Here is a 23445-nt window from a genome sequence, read left to right as displayed (position 1 = left end):
TGTCAACACTGAACTAGATCTTGGATGCCATTGAAGCTCACATGTTAATTTAAAAATATCAGCGTGTAATTTGTTCATGGAGGATTTTTCCATTAATGCTGTAAAATGATCAATCCTCTAATCCATAGCATTCATATTAGGACAGGACAAACTCGACCTCCTGCCTCTGCGATCGCATCTGACAAGATTAAGGAAGGAGGCTGAATGCTGTTAAAGGCCAAAATTACGAGCAGGACAATTGCAGTTTGCAGCAGTGGGAGCAATGAGTGAGAACATCACTGCCATTTCGTCTCGCATGATGGAAGCTTATCACCACAAACAGGCACCTGCGGAGTGTTTCAGTTTCCCATTAAAACCCGAACGGCTCTTGCTGAGTGGCCAGGTGCACTTTCATTCAGGATGAGACGTGATATGAAACGAATAAATGATTCTATATTACTTATGAAATGGAATATGCCTGCAGTACATGATGATGATTCACATTTATTCATTCACCAGACATTTTTACCCAAAGAGGAATAGAATCCAATAACAAGCCGAGGGACATACATAAAGAAATGGTGTAATGACAAACCAAATTCATATAATTTTCTCCTTAAGCCAAATGTAGTGGAGCAGCCAAGACATGTTTGATGTTTGATATTCGCTTCTTTAGTTTTGCACTGAAGCTATGAGGCTAATGGTGCTAACAAATAATGAAAGTCTATTTCAAAATCCAAGAATCCTCTTTGTAAATATCTGCTTCAATCTGGTTCCTTGATGATGTGGTTTAGGACACAGTCTGAGTTAATGCCATCCAGGGGGGAAATACTTGAGTAATTGTACTTCATTGCTATATTTAAGTTATTTTGGGGTATTTATACTTACTTGAGTGTTATTGAAATTGAATACTTGTACTCTTATTTAATTACATTTCCAAAAAAAAGGTTCCTTTTTTTATTTACATTTTATTCATACTGTTAGCTTGTCATTTGAAGCTAATAATTAAAAATTTGGTCATTTTTTTATGGAACGGTTTGATGGAAAATATATAGCAATAAACAAGACACTAAACATGTCTTGGTTGATGAGCTATATTTAGGGTAAGGGGAAAATTAAGTATGTTTTTAAATAAGTATTTTTCACCAGGTCTTTATTGAATACTCTGGGATTTGAACATACAACACATACGACCTCAGAAACAAAAGGTTAAATGTAGAACCCTTAGGAGTTCCTTGGTTTGGGTGTCTGGGAGAACCCTTAAAAGTTCTTATAGCAAAAACACACACACACACACACACACAGCAGTGTTTCCTTATAAGATAGTTTTCCAATAAGAATGCTTTTTACAATGCTAGGGATCCTTATGTGTCCGAAGAGAAACCTATTTTCTCATAGTAAACTTTGTAGCTTAGAACCTTAGACAGTATGTTTCTCTGTATTTCAGGACAGAATAGAATATAAACAGTCGATTTTTCAGTTTAACTCACTTGGGCTACACAGATCATACAAATATATGCCATGCAAGGAAGAAAACACTTGGGGGCATGCTGTTATAGCAAAATAATTAGTGACAGGGTGGGGTGATGAAGCAGAGTTACTGTTACCATCCAACAAGTTAGTCCTGTCCTGATGACTCTCCCATGCAGGAAACCGTATAGACTGTTAGAATGCTCTGGCACTACAGACTTAGATAATTGTTAAGTAAGCATTAAATGTTAAAATTTAAATGTTAAATAAACTTCTCCTTTCAGAAAACCTATATTAGGTGTTTTTCTTACTTAATTAACAACACAAAGAACAAATGGCTTTTTGTGTTTTGTTGGTGTTATCAAGTTTGCACATTTTGTTTCATGCAAAAGTCTTTAGTATGTTGGAGCCAGGGTGCAGAATTTTACTTTGGGCTCATGACAGACAGTGGAAACCCAGCTCTAAGGTGGCATCAGGACATGTAATGTTCTCCAGACGAATATACTTTCACACTACACGCAGCTGTTTTTCTGTCAAGAAGCCCCCAAGCTCATTTTTATCTCTCTGCTGGATGAGTATCTGCTGCTGTGATGTTAATTAGACACTTCTCTCTCTCTCTCTCCCTCTCTCTCTCTCTCTCTCTCTGCCTCTTCCTCCTGCAGATGGACCCGGTTCAGAAAGCAGTCCTACATCACACATTTGGCATCTCTCCTTTGTCTAAAAGGAAACACGTCTCCTGCAACGTGTGCCAACTGCGATTTAATTCACAGGTAAGAAAGACAGAGAAAGAGACGATCCACCAGATTCTTATTCAGTAGGGGCCAAAATGTCTGAGTCATCTAGGAACATGTTCTTTTATTTTGTTTATTCAAAACTAACAGTATTTGTGATTTATGTTTGACAAAAAAGATCATTCCGTGCTATTTGATTCAAGAGTGACTCAGAGTGAACCAGCAAAGATTTTAGTGGTTTCTCTAGGGTTTTAGTGTGTTTCTGGTGGTCTATAAAATACAAAGTTTGCTTAAATGTGTTGTTCCTGATGGTTCCTGAAGGCTTATGTCACTTTATTCTGGTAGTAGTCATCTATCCATTAAAGAAGAACCTATTGGGTTCTGGTGGTATTGACGAGTAACCAGAAAATCCCTAATGGAAACCTTAAGGAATCTAATGGAAGTCATAAATCTAATTCCCGTAAAGTTTCATTACATAATGGAAACCATTAGATTCATTAGTTTGTCTAGAGTAAGTGCTTTATCGTGGTCAGGATCATGGTGGATGCGGAGCCTATACCAGGAGCACTGGGCGTGAGGCTGGAATACATCCTGGATGGAACGCAATCCATCGCACACATATAGTACATTGCACACATATAGTACATTCCCACACTAATTCATACCTACAGGCAGTTTAGCATAGCCAATCCAGGAAACTGGAGAACCCGGTGGAAACCCACATATTCCCAAGGCATACCCACTTATTTTTTTTTTAATAATTATATAAAAAAAATTTAAGTTGTATGTCTGCTTAGAGACACAGAGCACAGTTGGATTGGTCATTTCGATATAATGCCTAGAGGATTCTGCTATGCACTGCATTTTTACAGTGAAATTGTCAATTTGTTATTATTCAACTGTTGCTAGGCAACTACAAAATGCTAGCTAATGATGTAGGCTGAAGATTTAGCTAGCTACCACATAGCTGTTAACTCAGGCAGTATAATGGCACTGTGACCAACAGAGCAAAAGAAAACTTTTACCAATATCAACCATTCCCTCAGATGTGTTGGTTATTAAAGTCACTAAGAAAAGTCTTCATAAAATTACACTGGAGTTACACTTAGCATTGACGAGTGGGCCGTTCATATGGAATGTTCTCGTAAATGTGGTAAAAGCCTGTCCTGAATGTAGTTTTAGCTCTGTTCCTCATCAGTCCTGGCATCCAGGATGAACAGACATATGGATTTTTGTTTCAGAATAAAATACATCACCCATCATAGTTAGCTGGCTAGCTTGTTGGTAACGAAAGACGAACAGGGAGGCGTCCATGTTTTTTTTCTGTCTTTGTAGGTTGAAAATGACATAATTCTGAGCTCCAATTTCATTTTTGAGGTAAGTTGAATGCAGCAATACACTCTTGTGTTAAATAGCAGATTAATTAGCAAGTTAAATACCTAGCCAGACAATGATAGCTAGTAATGTCAGTGAGGGTGGAACTGGAGCAGTGATTGACCAGTCAATTTTTCACATTTTTTCACATGTTACAGCCCAGGTATATTTATTTTGGGGTGGCCATGTTGGCTATACAACATAACATAACATGCTAGTCTTGGGCCAACCTTGGCAAAGGAGCACTTTTTATTACAACTATGCCAATGTTGGGTTAACATTGGGCCAATGTTGGCAAGATGGATTTAAAGGTGGCTGAAAGTCTGTCAGGCCTCCTGCCCAATACTGACCCAGTGGAATGGCTGACGTTGGTCCAACATCAGTTTACTACCTGTGAGCAAACCCACTGCTTGAGACGCCAATGGGAATGAAATGTATGGCATCCAGTTTGAGAAAATTGTTTCCTTCACTTGTTTAAAGTGGGTCTGAACTCAGCAGAATTTTTATTCCTCACATTCCTCCAAAATTAAATGGGCCTCCGCTGAGTGCTTTAGTTCAGGGACAGACGGTAAGCACTGACTTTGGAAATGAAGTCCGGCTGTCATGACCGTTTTAGATTTTCCTGACCTAAGACACAAATAGACTTTGTATTTTGGGGGAAATTATTCAGCAGGGGTGCATTTGAAGTATTAATGTATTTCAGAGGACTGTAGAGCATAGTGTTTAATGGTTCAACTTCTTCATCCATTTGTTGTTATATATGAATTTTCAGGCACTGTAGCTCTGATTTGCTTGTTTTATGGACTGCTTGAAATAAATGTAATAATTCAGAAAGACATTTTTTTAAAATCACCCATTTGAAACAGATGGAGTGTAAACAAAATATTTAGACATTTTAGTTTTATGCAAGAATTTCTCAGTATCAGCTGAGTCGAATTGTTTTTGATTAAGGAGTGCATCAGTTCTTAGTAGTGAACTCAGACTTCTTGACCCTGATTTATGTGTTTTTCGCGTGCACGTCCAGGAAGGTGGATTACCCAAAACAGTAAGTCTTGCTGAAACATAGTCAGCAAACATTTGTTTGTTTTACGTGATTAATATAACTATTCTCCTAGGAGGACTGGGAATCGCAAAAGCCATTTTAATGCTTTTTCTTTTGCCAGTGAAACCTTTTAAGCTTTTATCTGTGACTATGGCTATGAAAATGTCCCATCTTTAAAAAAGGTAAAGTGGTAGTTAGCAGGCAAAGTTTGTGCAACTCTGAGAGTAGCTCCAGCTGCAAAAATCACAAGTTTATATTAATGCACTTTTATTTTTTTAAAGACATTTATTTAGCATTTATGGAAGGAGTCTTCAGTGTCAGTGTTTTGTAGCCGTTTCTATAGTAACAGCTCATTCACAGGGGCTTGTATGGCTCTACATAATTTAAGTCTAACAATAAATGGTAAAAAAAAAAAACAGCTGTTGTTATTTAACAACAAAAAAATATAAACATTGCTCGGGTGAAATTGTCGAGAAGGAGATGTTTATTTAGCATTTTTGGAAGGAGTCTCCAGTGTCAGTGCTTTGTAACAGTTTTCTGCCACTGGAAAGTCTTCAAAACAGAGGAGTTTGTGCTTTATGGTTTCTCTGTAAAATGACAAGCTGCATTTTTTCTCTTATGAACTTGAAGATAGTGAAGATTAGAGAGGCTGCTATGGGAATGACAGTTTATAGCTATTATGACGTAAGTGATAACAGGAACTAGTTTGAATTGCAGATGGTCCACAACACTGAGTGTAACTATAAATGGATAAAATGTAAAAAATGTAAGACTTCCTTCTTTCATAAGTAAAAATTGTTAGCGTTAAAAATTGCTGTGGTGTAAGAGCATTACAACACGTCAGGATCTGCTGTTATTGGAAAATAATCAACTGTGAGGTGATAACAGTAGCTCCTCTTTGCCTCGAGCCACATAACATCACTCATCATTGATTATTTTCTTATAACAGCATGCCCCCAAGTGTTCAATTCCTTACTTAAGAAAGTGAAATTTTGTTCATGTTTAAAGATGAAAGTAAGTCACGGTGTCCTAGAGCACATCAACACATCTGTGTGACAGGACTGAAGTACTGGGTGCGGTTGCAGGCAGATATTTACAAAACAGCTTTTCAGCATTAGCCTCATAGCTCCAGTGCTAACAACAGAAGCAAACCAAATGTGCCTTGGAGAAAGAGAGAAGTTGTGAAAATGTAGGGTTTTTTTCCCTGAATATTCCTTTAACCCTCAGTTGCTCAGCTGGATCAGATCATATCCAACCTGTTAGCTGCTTCAGATAAAAGCATCTGCCAAATGAATAAATGCAAAAATGGCTGGAAGGGTTGGCATGCGAAACTGATGAGTGCACTGCATACACATTGTAGCTAATTCCACCTTTTCCCCCTGGGCTTCAACATCATACATCATGCTATTATTAGAGGCGCTGTAAAACTAACTGATGTTTGTGCACTCTTTCAGGGAAGGTATTACCAAAAAAGGCAGGGTCTGCTGCAACAGAAATCCATGCCATGGCAAAAACTCAAACTTCCCAAAGCCATATGTATGCATTTTTTTTAACTTTGGTGTTGTTTTGAATTCATGAGCGTTTCCTTCTGTGTGATATCCTTTCAATTGAGGTCTTTAACCCGGAAGAACTTTATATTAAAAACACCATTTCCACAATGTCCCTATCTATTGTGACTCGCTGAGTTATTATATTTGAGTTATTATATCTATCAAAGGGTGGTCATAGATTGTCAGAGTCATTTCTGTTTTTCCATCATTCATGACACTGCAGCTCGGCGTGAAAAGCCTTGAGGAGATTTTGCATTTGAATCACAGCATCACCATGAGAAAGCCTGTCCTCATTAAAACCACCTCCATCCTTTTACCTGTTTTTTTTTTTTTTTTAATTGAAGTAGTCCTCTGAGCACTTTAGTTCAGGGATAGATGTTAGGCGATGGCTCATTTCAATTCATTTGGAAATGATATCTGACATTCATGACATTTCAGGATTCAAAATGTTATGAGCGAAGATGTAGTTGAGATATCTGAACTTCCTAGGACATCATACACTGAAATAATACAGTATTTGAGCAAATGTGGTGTAGAAAATTTATCAATTAATCAACACCTTCTGTCCAGTCAGAGAATCAATCAGAGAATTGATTAGAGTGCTGCAGTATAATTAAGGAATAAAACACTTCCTGCTATATGATGTGGCCCGACACGAAGTTACTGTTGTCACCCTGAAGTTGATTATTTTCGACTAACAGCACATTCTGGAGTGTTTTATTCCTTTAAAACCCAGCCATTTGCCAGTGAAATCTATTTTACTGAATTAATGAATGACATCAAACTTTTTGTACGTTTGTAGTTACATTTAATGTTGTGGAACCTCCATGAGACAAATTAGTTCCTGTTATCACTTACATTATAGCAGCTATAAAAAGTCAATCCTTCACCAGCCTCTCTTTTTCTCTATCATGAAGTTAATAAGACAAAAAACACACCTTGTCATGTTACTGAGAAACCAGAAAGCCCAAAGTCCTCCATCCTGAAAACTTTCCCATTAAGGAAAACTTACTGACACTGGAGACTTCTTCCATAACCATAACTAACCATAAATAAACGCCTTCTTATAGTAAACATCACCATGTCAACGATTAAATGGTTTTCTTTGTTAAATATTAGCATGTTCTTATCTGTTTATTTTTAGGCTATGTTCTGGTGAATTAGTTGTTACTATAGAAAAGCTGACATATAAAATTAAGCGCATTAAATTAAACCTGTTGTCTAATTAAATACAGCTGTCACAACTGTCTGAGCTGTTCTGTGATAGAAAATCAATCAACACCTTCTGACCAATCAGATTAGAGAATTCAGCACAAATTAAATCAGATTAGAGAATTCAAACGTGCCGTCTCTTAGTAGCTGAATGCAAATCTTCAGGGACTGTAGCACTTGTTTGATTGATTGATGACATTATTTAACTTAGTGAAGACTTGCTGAAGAAGAATCTCTTCTTCAGCGAGGCCAATTCTTCCATATGGGTCTCTTAATGAAAGATTGATGGCGGTTGAAATTACACCAAACATCCATTCGCATCATGCTGCTCTCTGTCTTTGCAGTTGACTGCTGTAAATGGATGGATGGAGGCATATGACACCACATTTGTCTCGGTGTTATCAGCGTTCTCATAACAATATGCAACTAAGAAGACGTACTCGCAAATCCAAAAGGCATAAATCTGTAAGGTCCATCACTTCCATCTCCATTTCAGAGCATTTTTCATTTTCGTGTGAGCTTACTGTGTTCACTGAGACATTAATTTCACATTTCACAGATGTATATTTCTTTTTCTGTAAGTCTGTGGTGGAATGAAATTAAAGGTGCGGTGTGTGATTTTACAACAACAATGTAGCAGCACTTGGTTTGAGGTATACAGCAGGTTGTGAGTCTACCAGAGATGTTTTTTTTTTTTTTTTTCACAACACACATCAGCTTTTTGTAGCTATCACACACAGTGTAGTGGATAACGTAAAGCTGTAGTGACAAGAAAAATTACACAAAACTTTTGGGAAGATTACCAAGATTTTCCTCAGATGTGTTGGTAAATTACCATAAAACGACTCTGTATGACTAAAATTCCACTGTTATTATGCTTAGCATCAACCGCATATTAAATTTTTATAATAAAAAACACAGGACCCCATACACAAGACCTGATAGCCTTGAACATAGCCTACCTATAGTACACTTTGTTTATATAGATGTAAATGTGAGTCCAGACACCATTATTGTGCCATAAAGTGTTATGTAAGTAATTCTGGTGGTGCGTCATGGGGAGGATTTAGCTAGCTATTACATAGCTGTTATACGGCCCGTGTAAAGCCATAGTGACAGAATAATTACATAAAACTACTGGTAATACCATGATTTTCCTCAGATATGTTGGTAAATGACCAGAAAAAGATTCAGTACGACTAAAATTACAATGTTATTATACTTAGCATCAACCGCAAACTGAACTTGCTGCCAGAAACATTGTGTCACTGCCCTGCCCATGAATTCAAAGTTGTGAACTTCTGAAGTGGTGAATACTACAAGTGTGGACGGTTCATGTGGGGTTTTGTTGTACAAGTACAGAAATAGGGTGAAAACATACCACCCCATTTGAGCAACTGCTAAAAAATTGATTCTCACAGAAATAAGTAATGAGGTCAAGGTTTGTATTTTTGCCGTTCCAACACACTCCATTCACCCCATCAGCAGGTGTATGGGAGTAAAGTTCAAGAACTGTGGACTTCCCTGCTACTGTTTGGATCAAAATCCTGACTGTTTTCATAAGCACCTCTGAAATCTAGCGTGAAACATGATGCAAAAATATACTCTGAGGCCATGTATAGCTGGTTGTCAAGTGAAGACAGAATAAGTAAGTGAAATATTTATGTGTGAGCATGTTTAGACATCCGCATGCCAGTCAGTAAGGGGGGGGGGTTGCTCTTCACACTCCTGTCTCGGCTTGTCAGTGAACTGACAGAGGTCTTATTTATCCTTATTTATCCTTCCTTTTCTGCTGCAGGCAATGACAGACAGTGGGACAGGGGAACACATTCACGTAAACAAGGGCAGATGAGTGTTTCCGTATAAGACCCTGTCCAAGCGAATCATAATAATCCTGGCTCTAAAGGTGAATTCAGATGTCATTTGTTGTTAGGAGGCTGTGACGGTGCCAGTGCTACTGTATTAATAATAATAATCCTGGTCCTTGCTATATAGATTGGGAATAAACTGATGTATGTATCTGAAGGTTTGTGCAATAAATGAAGGAAAGATTTCAACAAAGGTGTCAATTTAGAAAAACAAATTGGATGTCCTTCCTCACAAAGCAGACATTCTCGACTTTTAATAATGAATATTTGTCTTTTGTGTATTATCCTGCCAGTTTTTACACTACATTGACTCAATATTTCAATTTTGTATTTATTTCCCTGTGAAATTTTCACTTTATAAATTTAGACTACTATGCAAATGTCCTGCCTCCTATCAACTGTCCAGGTTAGTTGTTATATTTATTACAAAATAATATCAAGGTGGAAAATGTGAAGAAGGTTCTGGAAACATACATTACTTCTTATTCATTGCAGTAAATTTTTGTGCTCTGTGAAGACAGTGTCTATCATATAGTATATTGGGAGGAATGTATCTAGGAGTAAAGTGTTGATTTTATAATAAGTTTGTGGGTTCTAGAGGTGTGTATGTAGTGTGATTATGGTTTACTGTATGAAGTGGTGCAGCTTTCGTTCAATTCGGTGACTATATATTACTCTAAAAATCTCATTATGTTAAAAGTTTGTTTTTACTGTCAGAAACCTTTGTATAGAAATGCATAAGTATGTGCAGACAGCCAATCAGATTGCAGCTATAAAGATTCTAAAGTTTCTGGCTGGAAGAGTATACAGAAGTATCTGATGCTCAGTGAGATGTGTGTGTAAGATCTTAAGGAACATCTTGTGTACTTTCTCCCTTCTTTCTTCCTTCTTTTCTTTCTTTCTGACCATGAAAAATTTGTACAAATTCAAATGATCATTGGCACTGTGATTTGATTTTGCCTGATTTCGTTCCAATAGCTACGTCAGTCAACATGGCCTTGCAATTCAATAACAATTCACACAACTAAATCATACTTAAAGAAAGAAAGGCTAAGGTTAGTTTTAGTCTGAGGGGTGGAGTTAAAGTCTAGACCATTTCTTACTACTTTATTTGGATGTAATCAGGCAAAATCAAACCACAGTGCCAATAATCATTTGAATTTGTACAAATTTGTCATGGTCAGAAAGAAAGGAAGGAAGGAAGAAAGAAGGGAGAAAGTGAACTCATTGAAAGCAAGAAGTTGTAAACATGTTCCACCACGACTACACTGAGGTTCTCCCCTTGCCACATGCTCTTTTCCGACATTCACTCAAACGTGACCCTTCCGTTAACCTGAAAATCACCGAGACAATTCAGAGAGAGATTTACAAGTTTGAGAAAGCCTGTTGAAACCTTTGAAGACAGATTTGGCCTGACTTTAAATGACATCCAGGCTCTGAAAGAGCTTCCTGTCGTGCTCAGTCGCGCTGTTCCTCTAGGCAGATGGATTTTGTTTGCTTCTTTTGGTGGGATCGGGATGAGTCCACATTTCCAGTCATGACTCTTACAGTTGGTTTGTGGTTCTCAGTTTCTTTGCCACCAATTCATATTGCTAACTCTTTTCCTCTCCATGTCTTTCTGCATCTTGGTTCTGTTTTTTCCTCAGAGCCAAGCGCTGTCCCACTACAAAGGCACCAAGCACGCCAAGAAGCTTAAATCTCTGGAAGTGCCCAAGTGCAAGCAGAAAAGCTCTGCGGTAATGAGGGAAAACAGGAAGGAGCCTGAGAAGAACCTCTCACTTTCCGCTCCACCGAGCATCACCGAGAGGAAAGGTAGGAGTCTTATATGTTTGCATTCATTGCTGTATTAGTTCTTCTAGTTGGTATGTTGGTATGCAAGAAGTTGGTATGCAAGAACTGTTTTAAACCTTAGGTTCTGTTTGGGTTAGAGCTTAAATAATTGGAAATATTACATGAGATTTTGCAAATGGATAATTCTTCCATACATAATTATGTGGTGAAACTCCACAGAGTGTACTCTAACCTTAACTCTAACCCACCTCAACGTCTAAAAACATGGAAAAGCCATTTTTGTCCTGTGCCAGTGGAATGACATTGAGAATTCATTGAAACTTCATAGCGTGTTGCCAGTTAGTAACTCTAATTGAACCACAGCTCTGTTGAATGTTCGCATCTGATTGGTCAGAAGGTGTTGATTAATTTTCTCAGCAAAGTTTCATTCTAATACGCTATGATTTCTACAGTAGCATCTTACACAGGGGCGTTTATGCTGAATTCCAACATGGTGTCATTGATACAGTGAGTTAAGTTTTTGGAAGGAGTCTCCAGTGTCAGCACTTTGTAACAGTTTTCCGTCGTGGAAATGAAGGAAGACTTTGCAGTTTCTCCAACAAGCTCCATTTTTTCTTTTTGTTTGTCTTATAAACTTCAAGAGAGAAAAAATTAGTCTGGTGAGGGAGGGACTGTAGCTGCTATAACATAAGCGATAAACTTGTTTCACAGATGTTCCGTAACATTGATCGTAAGTATAAATGGATAAAAAGTATGTCTTTAATAAATAAAAAAAGTAATCGCTAATTTAAAATTACTGTGGTATAGAGGAGTTAAACTCCTCTACATAACTCACCCCAATTGTTTTAGTCCTTGTTTTTTTTTTTTTTTACTTTTTTATGTGATGATTTACTTTTATTCACTTTACTCCTCACTTTAATTTGAAGTGACTTAGATGAGAGATATAATCAAGCAGTTGAGGGTTATGGGCTCACTGCCGTGTCTTTGGCAGTCCGTTGTAGATTTTATTTCTTTTTTAATCAAGAATGTTATTTTAATTTATGTGCATATTATGTATATTTTATCATTTCATATTATATTATATGGGTTGGTTTTTGAATTTCATGACTGGCTATAGCTTTTATTTCCTTTATTTATGACAGTTCATTTATATCTGTGTATGAGTTATTTAATTTTAATGGATTCCATTATTCATGATCATTCCCTCGTCTAATATTCTGCAGTCAGTTTTAATTCCTTATTAGATTTTATTACTTTGTTTGTCAATGTCCAAATCCCATAGGCAAATTAGGCCTCCTGTGTAGTAATAAATAAATGGAAATGAAATGAAGATAAACTTATCATTTTTAAGAACAATATGTAAATAACAGAGGTTGTGATTGGCCTGAAGTTGGAAAGTGTTAAAAATAAATTATTCTGAAATTAATCTGAAACAAAAAGGTGATGTTATTGGCTGTGCCAATCACTTCATCTCTTATTTACACTCCTGTCCACGTTAGCGGGAGGAGCCCCAAGCATAAGAAGGGTTTTTGGGTTTTATTTTCATTGATTACTGCTCTAAGAACTGACAAATGACACATATTTTGGAGAGTTTTATAATAAAAACAACCAAATATGTAAGAGGTCCAAAAGCCTGGGTCAATCGGGATATTCATGGATAAGTAGTGAACAGAACTTTCTTCCAGCTGCAAGGACTTTTCCAGCTCGCTCTTTTCTCCAAGTGCTGGAAGCAGATGATGCGCTCTTCAACTCAGCATCATGAACATTTGTTACATGACGAGCTGTTTCTTACATTATTGTGGTCCGGAGCTTCGCTGTCTTTAAAATAAAGAAAAAATTTAAAGTGGTGACACCAAAATTGATGCTCATGTAATCTTGGTGGATTTTAAAGCAGAAGGTCTAGAGGATTCAGAGAGTGTAATTGATTAGTTACTGATGGAGACGCAGCATTAGCATGAGCTGTTATACACCAGAATGCTAGCAATACCCTTATCAACTGTGGCACAGTTGATCATAAATCTTACAAAATGTATTTTATTCTATTTTGTTATGTTTATTTTGTGTTTATTGTAGATAGATAGATAGATAGATAGATAGATAGATAGATAGAAAATCACCTTTGCAAAATTCCCACAGTGAAGCATGGTGGTGGTAGTGTCATGTTGAGCATTACACTTTTGGTTGCTCCTCTGACTAAATGTCCTTCATGCAAAGTTACTGATTTTAATGAACACTGATAAAATGGGGGGCAGAGTTAACAGTCTTAGCATTTCTTATCACTTGTTTCTTAAGAAAATCCCACATAATCCTTTCTGTTTCGTAAAATGACTTTTGATTTTGCATGCAGTCACACTAGGAGCTGGGTTTTAGTAAAAAAAAGTGCCCTATAAACACAGTCCTCACAGCGAGGATGGACTAGCTCCTCCAGCCCATTATCCAGATTTCCTTAATTCAGCTTTAAACAAAGCTACCCAGGCGGCCTCTTTACATCGGGGTTTATTCATGAATCAGAGGTTGGAGCTTTGCCCCAGCTGGATCATGCTAAGCTCTCTGGGCTGAAACTGTGTGCGTAAGCACTTTTCTGGAACTTCGCAACACACAGCACATGTTTGGAACTCGTTCTGGAGCTGTAATTTACTGCGCTTTGTGTTTTTTGATCTGGCCGCTCAGGCTTAAGAGGTCCATCTCTTTCTCTGACAACGTCTATTTCTGCTCAAACACCTGCAACAGTTTGATGGCGGTTTTTATGGGAGAGGTGTTAGCCTGCACTTTCTGGAGGAAATCTACTCACGGTCGTAAATTACTCTGAGATTTTCACTAACAACCTCCTGCTCGTCAGAGCTCAAGTCCAAAGTGGAAAAGTGTTTAATCTGATGCAGTGTGGATCTGAAGATGAGAAGGAGAGACAGCAGCAGAAGTGGAGGAGTGGAGCATCCATTTGAAATGTCTGAGGTTCCTCTCCATGTATGGGCAACAGAACTACTTCTTCTTCTTCTTCTTCTTCTTCTTCTCTTATCTTCCATACTGACACTTTTTCTGCTTTACTCTTTTATTTTTCTTTTCTTCTTGTTTTCTTGCAATTTTCTCTTCTATTATTTATTCTTCTTCTCCTCCTCCTTCTCCTTCTTCTTCTTCATCTTCTACCACCACTTATCCTTATGTTGTCACTTATTGTGCTTTACTCTTATTTTCCTTTGATTTCTTCTCTTCTCCTTCTGTTTCTCTATCATTTTTTCCCCTGAAGAGTTTTTTCTGCTCACTTTTTCTCTTCCTCATTCTTTCTCCCAAGTTCCCTTCCCTTCTCTACTCTTCTCCTCATTTTTTGTCGATTCTTGCAACTTTCTCTTCTATTATTTCTTCTTATCCTCCTCCTCCTCCCCCTTCTTCTTCTTCTCCTTCTTCTCCTACTCCCGCTTATCCTATGTTGTCACTTATTGTGCTTCACTCCTTTATTTTCCTATTTCTTCTCTTCTGTTCTCTTCTCTTCTCCAAAATAGATTCGACATGCTGATCACAGTTCTCCCAGCATGCGAAAGCTTCTCACCATTTATCACCTGCAGCCGTCGCTGGCGTTGCTGTTATTGAGGGCTCTAAACAAAAGAGGGCACACAGCTCTAAAGAGCACGGTGTACAGGATGGCACACAGCTGGCAGGGAAAAGCAGGCATGCCTCGCGCCAGATGATCCCCCACTTCTCTCCTCTCCAGCCTCAGCGGCGCACACATTTGTTTGTCAGAATGCCAGTCGGTGATGAATATTAATGTGCAGAGGTGACAGAGATGAATAGTGGTGGCGGCAGAAAGGCGAATTAGCTGAAGTCAGATTGGCGCTGGGCCAGGAACAGGAATAAAAGGCAGAGGACATGCAGGGTCAGAGGTCACCACTGCAGGGCTAATATGTATATTTAGGGCATTTAGGGGTCACAAAAGGTCCAGCACAAAGTGCTAGAACCTTATTGTTTCTGGTTGGGTTTTTCTTATTCATTTTCCCCCCTAAAATGAATTGTGCAGGCCAAACCATAGGTTATTGAATGTAGGACCATTAAGCTCCACCCACTTCAGTGTTGAGCTAATAATATGCAAAACCTACTTTTGCGAACGAGTTCTGGGATTTTTGCTGTATCTTCACAAAAACGGTGTCAAAATGGAGTCTGAATTTTAGTAATTATCAAAAACATGTTGTATGGCCGCCACATGCCAATCAATCCTTGTGGGGGCGGAGCTTTGTATACTCAAACAGCTGTAACACTGGACTGTTCAGTAAAAGGTTCTGAGGGAGTCAACAAAGTTTGGGGTGGGTGTGGTTATGAATAGGGGCGGAGTTAAGTTCAAATAGCTTTTTTGAAATCCAATCAAGCTGAATTTTGGTGAGCTGCATTGTTCTGGATGTTAGTTTACTTCAAAAACAGCTTTCAGAAGGCATTATTAGCATTCTGGCTATCTATGGACTTTTTACTGTTTTGTATTGTCTTGATGTAACTTGGCAAGACCTGGCCACTGGGGTGACATTTGCTGAGACTGCTCCAACCCCACAGTTTGCTGCTTGCAGCTATATTTTTATTGTTATTGATAAAACGATGACTGAAAGGAGCTTCTGACTTCTGGCTTCTGGACTCTTTCCTTCTCTTCTCTTCTCCCCTTTCCCTTATACTGTATAATAGATAAAGGGTCAGAGGTCAGAGGTCACCAATACAGGATTGGCTTGTATTTATTTATTTATTGTTTATTGTCGTCAATGGAATGGTAACTGAGTGGAACTATTTGCAGACTGTTCTTCACACAAGTGAAACAGTGTCCCAAACAGGAGGTACTACTCAGTGAATTGGCATTTTATCTATTTGAATCAAATGGAAGCACAACTGGACAGAATTAAAATCAAACGAGGAAGACCTACAACCTTTGCACCTCTCCTCAAACACGTTCCTCTCATCACAGCAGCATAGTTAAAGCTCCTGCCAAGTTCTCCTCTGTTATATATCACCACTGGCCAGTTTCTGTGGAGGCGCTCTGCATGTGGCTTGACTTTTCCAGACTTCTCCGCCAAACAAGTCCTTTTCCGATCTTTTATTTATTTATTTATTTATTTATTTATTTTTGAAACCTTCTTGAGATGTTTGGTCTCTGGAAATGAAATTGTATGCAATTACCAGAATGAAACATACAGCATATATAGAGAAATAAAGCAGTAAAATTGGGGAGGAGGGGGAATGATTGCGGGGGACAAAGCAAGTATAAATTCAATGACTCGATTAAAATTTTAAAATCTTTTTTTTTTTTTTTTAATAGAGTCAGTACAAAGAGTTCTTATGAAAATGTCAAATGTTACGCATGAGCACAGTCTCTGATTAGGTGAACTCAGCTCTGAAACATTTTAACAGTTTCTTGGCGCATTTTCCGCAACGTCTGAAATGTTGAATTCTTCTGTCTTCGCCGAAGCAAAACATCAAGACCTTTTTTCTCTGTAATGATTGCCGTAATGATGCAAACATCAGTTTCCAAAAACACGTGGCCAAAATATGCATGAGTAACTGAGTAAACACACTGTACGTGTAGTGTTTATGTCGTGTTTTTAGAGTGCACTGCTATCTATAGTAAAGTCCAAGAATGTGGATGTACGATTGTTTTGGAACAGTTCTAACATTTCAACATACTCAAGTATTTAAGAGTAATTCAATATTTTTAACTGATGAAAAGAGCTGACCACAAGTTCATCTTGCCCGACCCTGCATGACTGGCTAGTTCGCTAAATCATAAATCATCAGCTGTAAGGAAAATATTCTGCTAACTCAGACAAACCTTGCTGATTAGCTAATGTTTAATAACCCCTTTGGAATGAATGCTAAGATACATTAGCAGTGAACTTCACCAACTAGCTAATTTATTAAGCTAATGTACAAAATATAACTAGCTATTTTACCAAACTCACCACACTTTTTAGAGTTTTAGATTGCAGACATTTAAATGCTGATATTTTATTTTATGTGGAAGCAAAAATGAGATACTTTGTGCTGTATGAATTGAACACCACAAAAGAAAAAAAAAAAGAAAAACAGGTGGAAAAAATCAGGGAAATAATAGAGAAAAATGATGGCATTTGAGATTTGTAAGAAGTATTTCAAGGTCAAATTGTAAGGAGTAAAAAATATTTTTCCCTCTTGGTGATTTCCTTGAGTAAGAGTGCACGTATTCGGTTTCAATCATTTCAATAACACTTGAATAAAGTCAAATTGTAAAAATTTAAGTACAAATATTTCAAAACATTACTTAAGCACAGTAACACAAGCAATACACTTGGCAGGTTATCAGTAGAGAGAACATGACAGCACTTTTTCTTTTCCGATGCTGATACTGAAGCACTGAGTATCAGCTGATATCAATATTCAACTGATATTATTTTTTCTTTAAAAGCTACATTTTTGTAACTAAAGCACTTCACAGTTGACTTCTTTCATGCAAAAATCACATACACTGCAAATATAATAAATGTAATAGAATATAAAGTATAAATATAATAAAGGCAAAAGAAACAAAAGAAAAAACAGTCAAGTCTCTTTATAACATTTCTAAGTTTATAACATATAACATTTCCAGTTCCACAAATATATATATTTTTCAAATCCAATTCCAGTCTTTACCATTTGTTACAGGATCCAACTGAATTTTTTTTTCTTTGATTTTTTTCTGTTTTTCTGATTTTTTCTGATTTTTCCATTTTTTGCTGGTGTCGGCCCGATACTGTGTATCTATCTATCTATCTATCTATCTATCTGTTTTTTTCACTCGTATATGTGTAATATGACTTCAGATTGTACATCATTTTTAACGTAACAACAAATGCATGGAGTTTAAGATCAAATCTGATCATATGAACTTATACTCAGTTGATATTTTTTTGCTTATTTAAGAATACGTCATTCAGAACTGAGGCAAACACTTCTCTGTTTGAAAAACATGATTTATTTATTTTTCCTCACTGAGGAAATAAAAACAGTTATTGCTGGGGGAGCCCAGACTTTTGAACACTTAAGCGGAGTGAGAAGGTGTGTGTATAAGCAGAACGTGTGTGTGTGTGTGCCTTCTAGTTCCACTGCGATGCACAGAGGACAGCAAGGTTGTTGCTATAGATTAGAAGATGAGTCAGCAGCCGTCTGTGTTCTGTGTGTGTGTGTGTTTGTGTGTGTGTGTGTGTGTGTCAGAGAGATGTGCCTATAGCCCCGTCGCCATCCCTCAGTTCCACTCCAGTGCCGCAGGAAATGTACCCTGATATTAGCTATTAAAGAGCAGATTGTCAAGGGAGCCACGCCAGCTCTGACAGCTGTACAATACAGAGAGAGAGAGAAGGAGAGAGAGAAGGAGAGAGAGAAGGAGAGAGATGGGGAATAATGAGAAAGATAGAGAGAGGTTTCGATTGAGAGCGAGAGAAGACGTGAGAGGCAACTTTCAGCTTGTTCAGTCATCAGCACCAGTGAAGCTGACATCTCTCCCAAGCAGCCACACACCCGAGCACCAAGCACTGGATTGGAAAAAGCCCTTGCACACACACACACACACACACACACACACACCAGCTTGACACAACTTATGACACCACTGCAAACGACGTCCAGTTTGCACCCAGACAATGACATACTCTCCTCCAGACACTCGCTTTAAACAGAATTCTGCATCTTTTTTGTGTTGAAATTTCTAGAAATCAGAAAATTATTGACCCATGGAAACATTTGTGATGAAGCATGACTTGAAACGGACCATGAAAAGACATTATTCAGTTGTAAGTCGGTCCTAGTACCACCTTGATCTTGCCCCTTAATATACTCTACATCCCTTTCAGTCCATATTAATGTTACAGTTATGCCAAAAGATTTAATTTACACAAGTTCTCATTTATCCCCGAATATAGCTGTTTAACCAAGGGGTCTGAGCTGTTTGGGGTCTGAAATTTGCTTCTTTGCATCTTTGTTCAGCATGACAGAGTTAAAAACACCCTCATTCATAGCTTCAGCCTTTCTTCTTCAGCAAACAGGAAGACTCAGGTAGGAAACATGGCCTAAAGTTTGAAAAAGTTATTCAGATGATTATATAGTGTTTTATATTTTTAGTACTTATTACTGAGTGTGTTTTAAGGCAGGTTGGTGATGCACAGTGTAGAACTGGAGTCTATGAGCTGGCAGTAGATATATTGCTCCCGTAGCTCTGGTGCAAATTTCAAAAACCGAACACGTCTTGGCTGATCGGCGATTTGGAACTGTGACAGGAATTGTAGTTCTCCAGGTCTGTTCAATAATATCAATATATTAAAAAAAATCCCACTATGCAGAAGATCTTGGGCTTCTCTTAAGGTCTCCTCCAAATGCTGACCTTGCCAATGTCACATTTGATTTGCTTATTAGAGGTTTGGACCTGGATATTGAATGAAATTGTTTACTTTCTAGCAATAGAAGTCCCACTGACCAAGGCTACCTTTAATCTTTAATCATCTTTAATCAGTATAAACTTTCTAGCAGCTAATTTACTAAATACGTATAGGGAATATGTATGAACACATACTGTATGCTTGAGTGTGTTTCTACTGGTGTGTGGAATATTTATTTATTTATTATTTATGGGAATATGTATTAACACACATGCTTGAATATGTTCCTGATGGCAGGTAGAAGAAAGAAGGAATAAACAAGCAAGCAAACAAATGATTGAATGAATAAATTAATACATCTATAAACGTGTTAATTAATTAATGGGAAGATGTTTGAACACATGCTTGAATGTGTTTTTACTGGCATGTGGAATGAATGAATGAATGAATACATTTATGGGAATACATATTAGCATACATGCTTGAATATGTTCCTGGTGGCAGGTGGAAGAATAAATAAATAAATAAATATCATTTATTAAAATTATATATAATGCATATATTAATTATATAATAAAATATATTAATTATTGATTAAATTTCAAAGTAATTAATTTATGGTAATCTGTGTGAACACACATGCTTGAATATCTTCTTGAAGGCAGGTGGACGTCTATATCAGAAATTGAAGGAATGGAAAAGCGATAAAATCACCTTTTTTGAATACTTATTGCAGAGGAAGCAGGACTTCTTGGGACTGACTTCACCGCAGCACATATTAATCCCTAATCATTTTAATTAAAGGTATTAATCCAGCATCACGGAGGAAACATAATCAGTACTCAAGGGAATTGTGGAGTACTCCGCATACTAATGAGGATGGAGAAGATTTTAATACGACGTACTGTAATTAAAGCAATGAGACTGGCAGCGTGCTCTTTTAACTGAAAGGACAGAGAGGATAAAGTTGTAAATGAAGCAGGTCAGAGGACCGGTGTGTCTCACTGTCTCATTCAGCTCTGTCCTTCATCCTGTGTGTGTGTGTTCTGGAGATGACTGGGAGATTGATCACAGTCATTATAGACATTAATGAGGAGGAGCGAGTTCTTTCACTCTCTCATTCTCCTTTTCTCTTCTGTTCTGTGCTGTTTCAGGTCAGTGTGGATCTGAGGATTATGGATTAGCGTCAGAGTGACAGAGAATCAAAGCTGCCCTCGTCCTCACAGCGCAGCCCTTAATCATTGTTTTCAAAGGCAGAATGGCTCACTAATTGATTTATAGAGGAAGCTCGCTCACGTAGAGCAAGTCTTATGCAAGAACACCTGTGATTAGGCTTTTTTCAGCTAGTTGGGTCAGTCTATGTCAATCTATCTTCTGTGGAAGTGTGGATGCTGTAGATAATTGGGCTAAAATAAAAATTGAACAAGGAATAAGTAAATGAATACTTAGTTTTGTCTGAACAGTTACATTTCATATACAGTGGGATCCCCAGTTTGATCCTGAGTTTGAGTCTGTGTGAAGTTTCTGTCCACGTTCGCCTCGTGTCTTCTTCGGTTTCCCCTAGGTTTCCTTCGGGGTCTTCGGTTGCCCCTAGGTTTGAATCCAGGATGCATCCCTGACTTGGGATAGGCTCCAGATGCACTGCAGACCTAAGTGATGACTAGAACTGCTGAAAACGTTATAGCCCTCATTTCGTGTGTTTTCTTTGCGTGTGTTTCCGCAGCAGTTCTAAACCATGTTCTTCTAATTCTTTCTAGATTTCCAGGTTTCTTTGTTTTCTAGTTTCTCTAATTCTTTTAAGATATTTGTAGTAGCAGTTTGTAAGCTTCCAAGTCATGTGTGTGTCCTGCTTTTGACTTCTGTCTGTATTTCAGATTTACAGTTCCTGTCTGTGCTTTGACCCCTGCTGAAGCTTGACTGTAATTCACAGATAAGCCTCACTACAAAGACTCTAAATGTCCTAAAACCTAACTCCTCTAGCTCTTATTTGTGACATGCTAATGGAAAAAAGAGGAGCAACAGTTGGCTGAGTGAAATTCCAACTTTTACTGCATAAATTACAACAAAGGACGCAAGACAACAAAACAGCAGAAAGTCAAGTTTTTTAAAGGCTAGTTAAACCAACAAAATCTTCCAAACCAAAAAATAAAAGGAAATACATCAAAAGCTTTGTGCGTCATAGAACCAAAAAAGAGCTACATAACTACATAATACAAAACACAATAAAACAGGAACGAGGGAAATACTAGGCAAGCCTAGTGTTGCTGGACCAAGGTCCCCTGATCAGACATTCAAGAAGTCATTCATATCAACCATAAAAAAATATTGGAACAGTGGAATTTGAAAAACATTGGAGGCACAAAGATTCTTTTGCTCGATGTCTGTATCCACTTTGGCTACTCAATTGTTCAGTCAGCTGACTGTTTGTGAGTAAGAACTGCTAGCCAATTCTAGCACATTTGTTGAAGTATGGAATACGGAGAACAATATGTGGTATCAGAGTGCAACTCTTCTTCTTTGAGTTAATTAAATTAGATTGCTGGTCTATACTTTCAGTGTATACCACCACCTATTGTACAGAGCATTATGTTCTGATGTTGGGATTCGGGGCATTCCATAGTATCAAAGGTCGGGAGAGGTTGACCTGATCTCGGATGCTGATCTCTCCTGCCAGCAAAGCAGTGTCTGGCAATGCAAGCACATAGACCTCTGCCTCACATCTCGAGCCATCTGAGAAGGCATTATGAGAAGCAAAGCAAATGGAAGTGTGGCCTGTTTCTTGCATTGACCTGAGAGGGTTTTTAAAGGTTTTAAAGATTAGACACTGTTCCCCCGACCTCATTAAGTAAAAATGTGCTGAATGGCCTTCAATCTTTTAAGTTCTGCTGGTCATAGGGTTTAAAATGAATTGACAACCCTGTAAATGTAAGAACCTATATTTCCTTCATTCCTATAATGCTGAATTAAGCAATGGAAAGTTTCTAAAAGCATTGCTGATGTGGTTTCTTTCAACCTGCATTTTGACAATTTAATACCAAGCATCAACCGTATGCCCATCAACAATATGTAGTGTAATAGAGTTGTACTCTTTCCTGTAACCCCATCCCAGCACAGCTGAGGCTGCAGTGTGCTGGGAGTGTACTGTATTCTTGTTTTTAGCTGCATCCCCTGGCATTGATGAAACAGCTCCATCAGCTGTTCCCACTCAAGTCTTACTCTCCATCAGGAAACAAAGCCATAGCGTTGATGGAGGAGAATCAGGTTTTTACTGAGGTCTCTCAAGCTTCCCAGAGTACAAGCCTTGTATGTCACTCTTAGTCACTATGTATTCCAGGGCTGGAATGAGCACATGGTGCCCACTAGTCAGTGGAGAGGCACAAGAACACCTGTGCTTTTTATAGGCAGAGTCAATGATGTGCTTTAACAGCAGAGCAGAAGTCCCTGTTACTGCTAACAAATTGTCCGGCTAATCACCTGTGGCTAAGATAATGCTACTAACTGGGCCATGGGAACACTCGACTTTAGTGATGCATTGTTTGAGATTGATTTGTCCTTCTTAGATTACTCTTTTGGGTGAACAAGTGGTGCATGGTGTGATATGGACAAGGACAATATTCTTTATTGGTTTGTACAAAAATTACATGATTTTCGTCCTTCCCCTAAGCAAGACATGCTAGTTGTCCAAAGTTCTTTAGTTTTGCACTTGAGCAATGAAGATAAAAAAGTAAGGAAAGCTTATTGGCTATCAGATCAGCCTCATGCATGAGTTTGTGTAGCAGTTCACTAATGTTACCATAGCTCACAAGCTACTTTGTGTTCCTGAACTGCTAAATAAATTGGTGAACCATAAAGAAAGATAAAAATCATGTAGTGATCTGAGTAAAAATGATTTGAATCTTTTTGTTCAAATGCCCACCATTGCAAGACTCTGCTATTTGTTGGTCTCTCTCCTATCCATATAGAGATGCTGATATTTTAGGTAATATGATGAATAATGATGAGCAGCCATGCACTGCTTCTCTTAAAGATCACACGGCAGAGCTGAAAGATAAAAAATAGAGCCACTTAATGGCTCGC

At 37.9% G+C, this 23445-nt stretch overlaps 1 protein-coding gene across 3 annotated transcripts in view; it reads left to right on the top strand.

Annotated features, from left to right (window-relative positions):
* znf385d (zinc finger protein 385D) overlaps positions 1–23445 on the top strand; it is a 64597-nt gene that overhangs the window by 33302 nt on the left and 7850 nt on the right. For 2 of the 3 annotated variants that reach the window (XM_034297811.2, XM_026923903.3), the window contains 2 exons: positions 2112–2219; positions 10873–11038. In XM_034297811.2, coding sequence (XP_034153702.2) covers positions 2112–2219; positions 10873–11038 — 274 coding nt within the window. Of the gene's footprint in view, positions 1–2111; positions 2220–7702; positions 7824–10872; positions 11039–23445 lie in introns of those variants that run through there. The other variant, XM_034297813.2, reaches the window with a different exon arrangement.

Source organism: Pangasianodon hypophthalmus, chromosome 22, assembly GCF_027358585.1.
Source record: "Pangasianodon hypophthalmus isolate fPanHyp1 chromosome 22, fPanHyp1.pri, whole genome shotgun sequence".
NCBI lineage: Eukaryota > Metazoa > Chordata > Actinopteri > Siluriformes > Pangasiidae > Pangasianodon > Pangasianodon hypophthalmus.
Note: the sequence above shows the minus strand (reverse complement) of the source record. Positions and strands in the feature narration are given on the sequence as shown.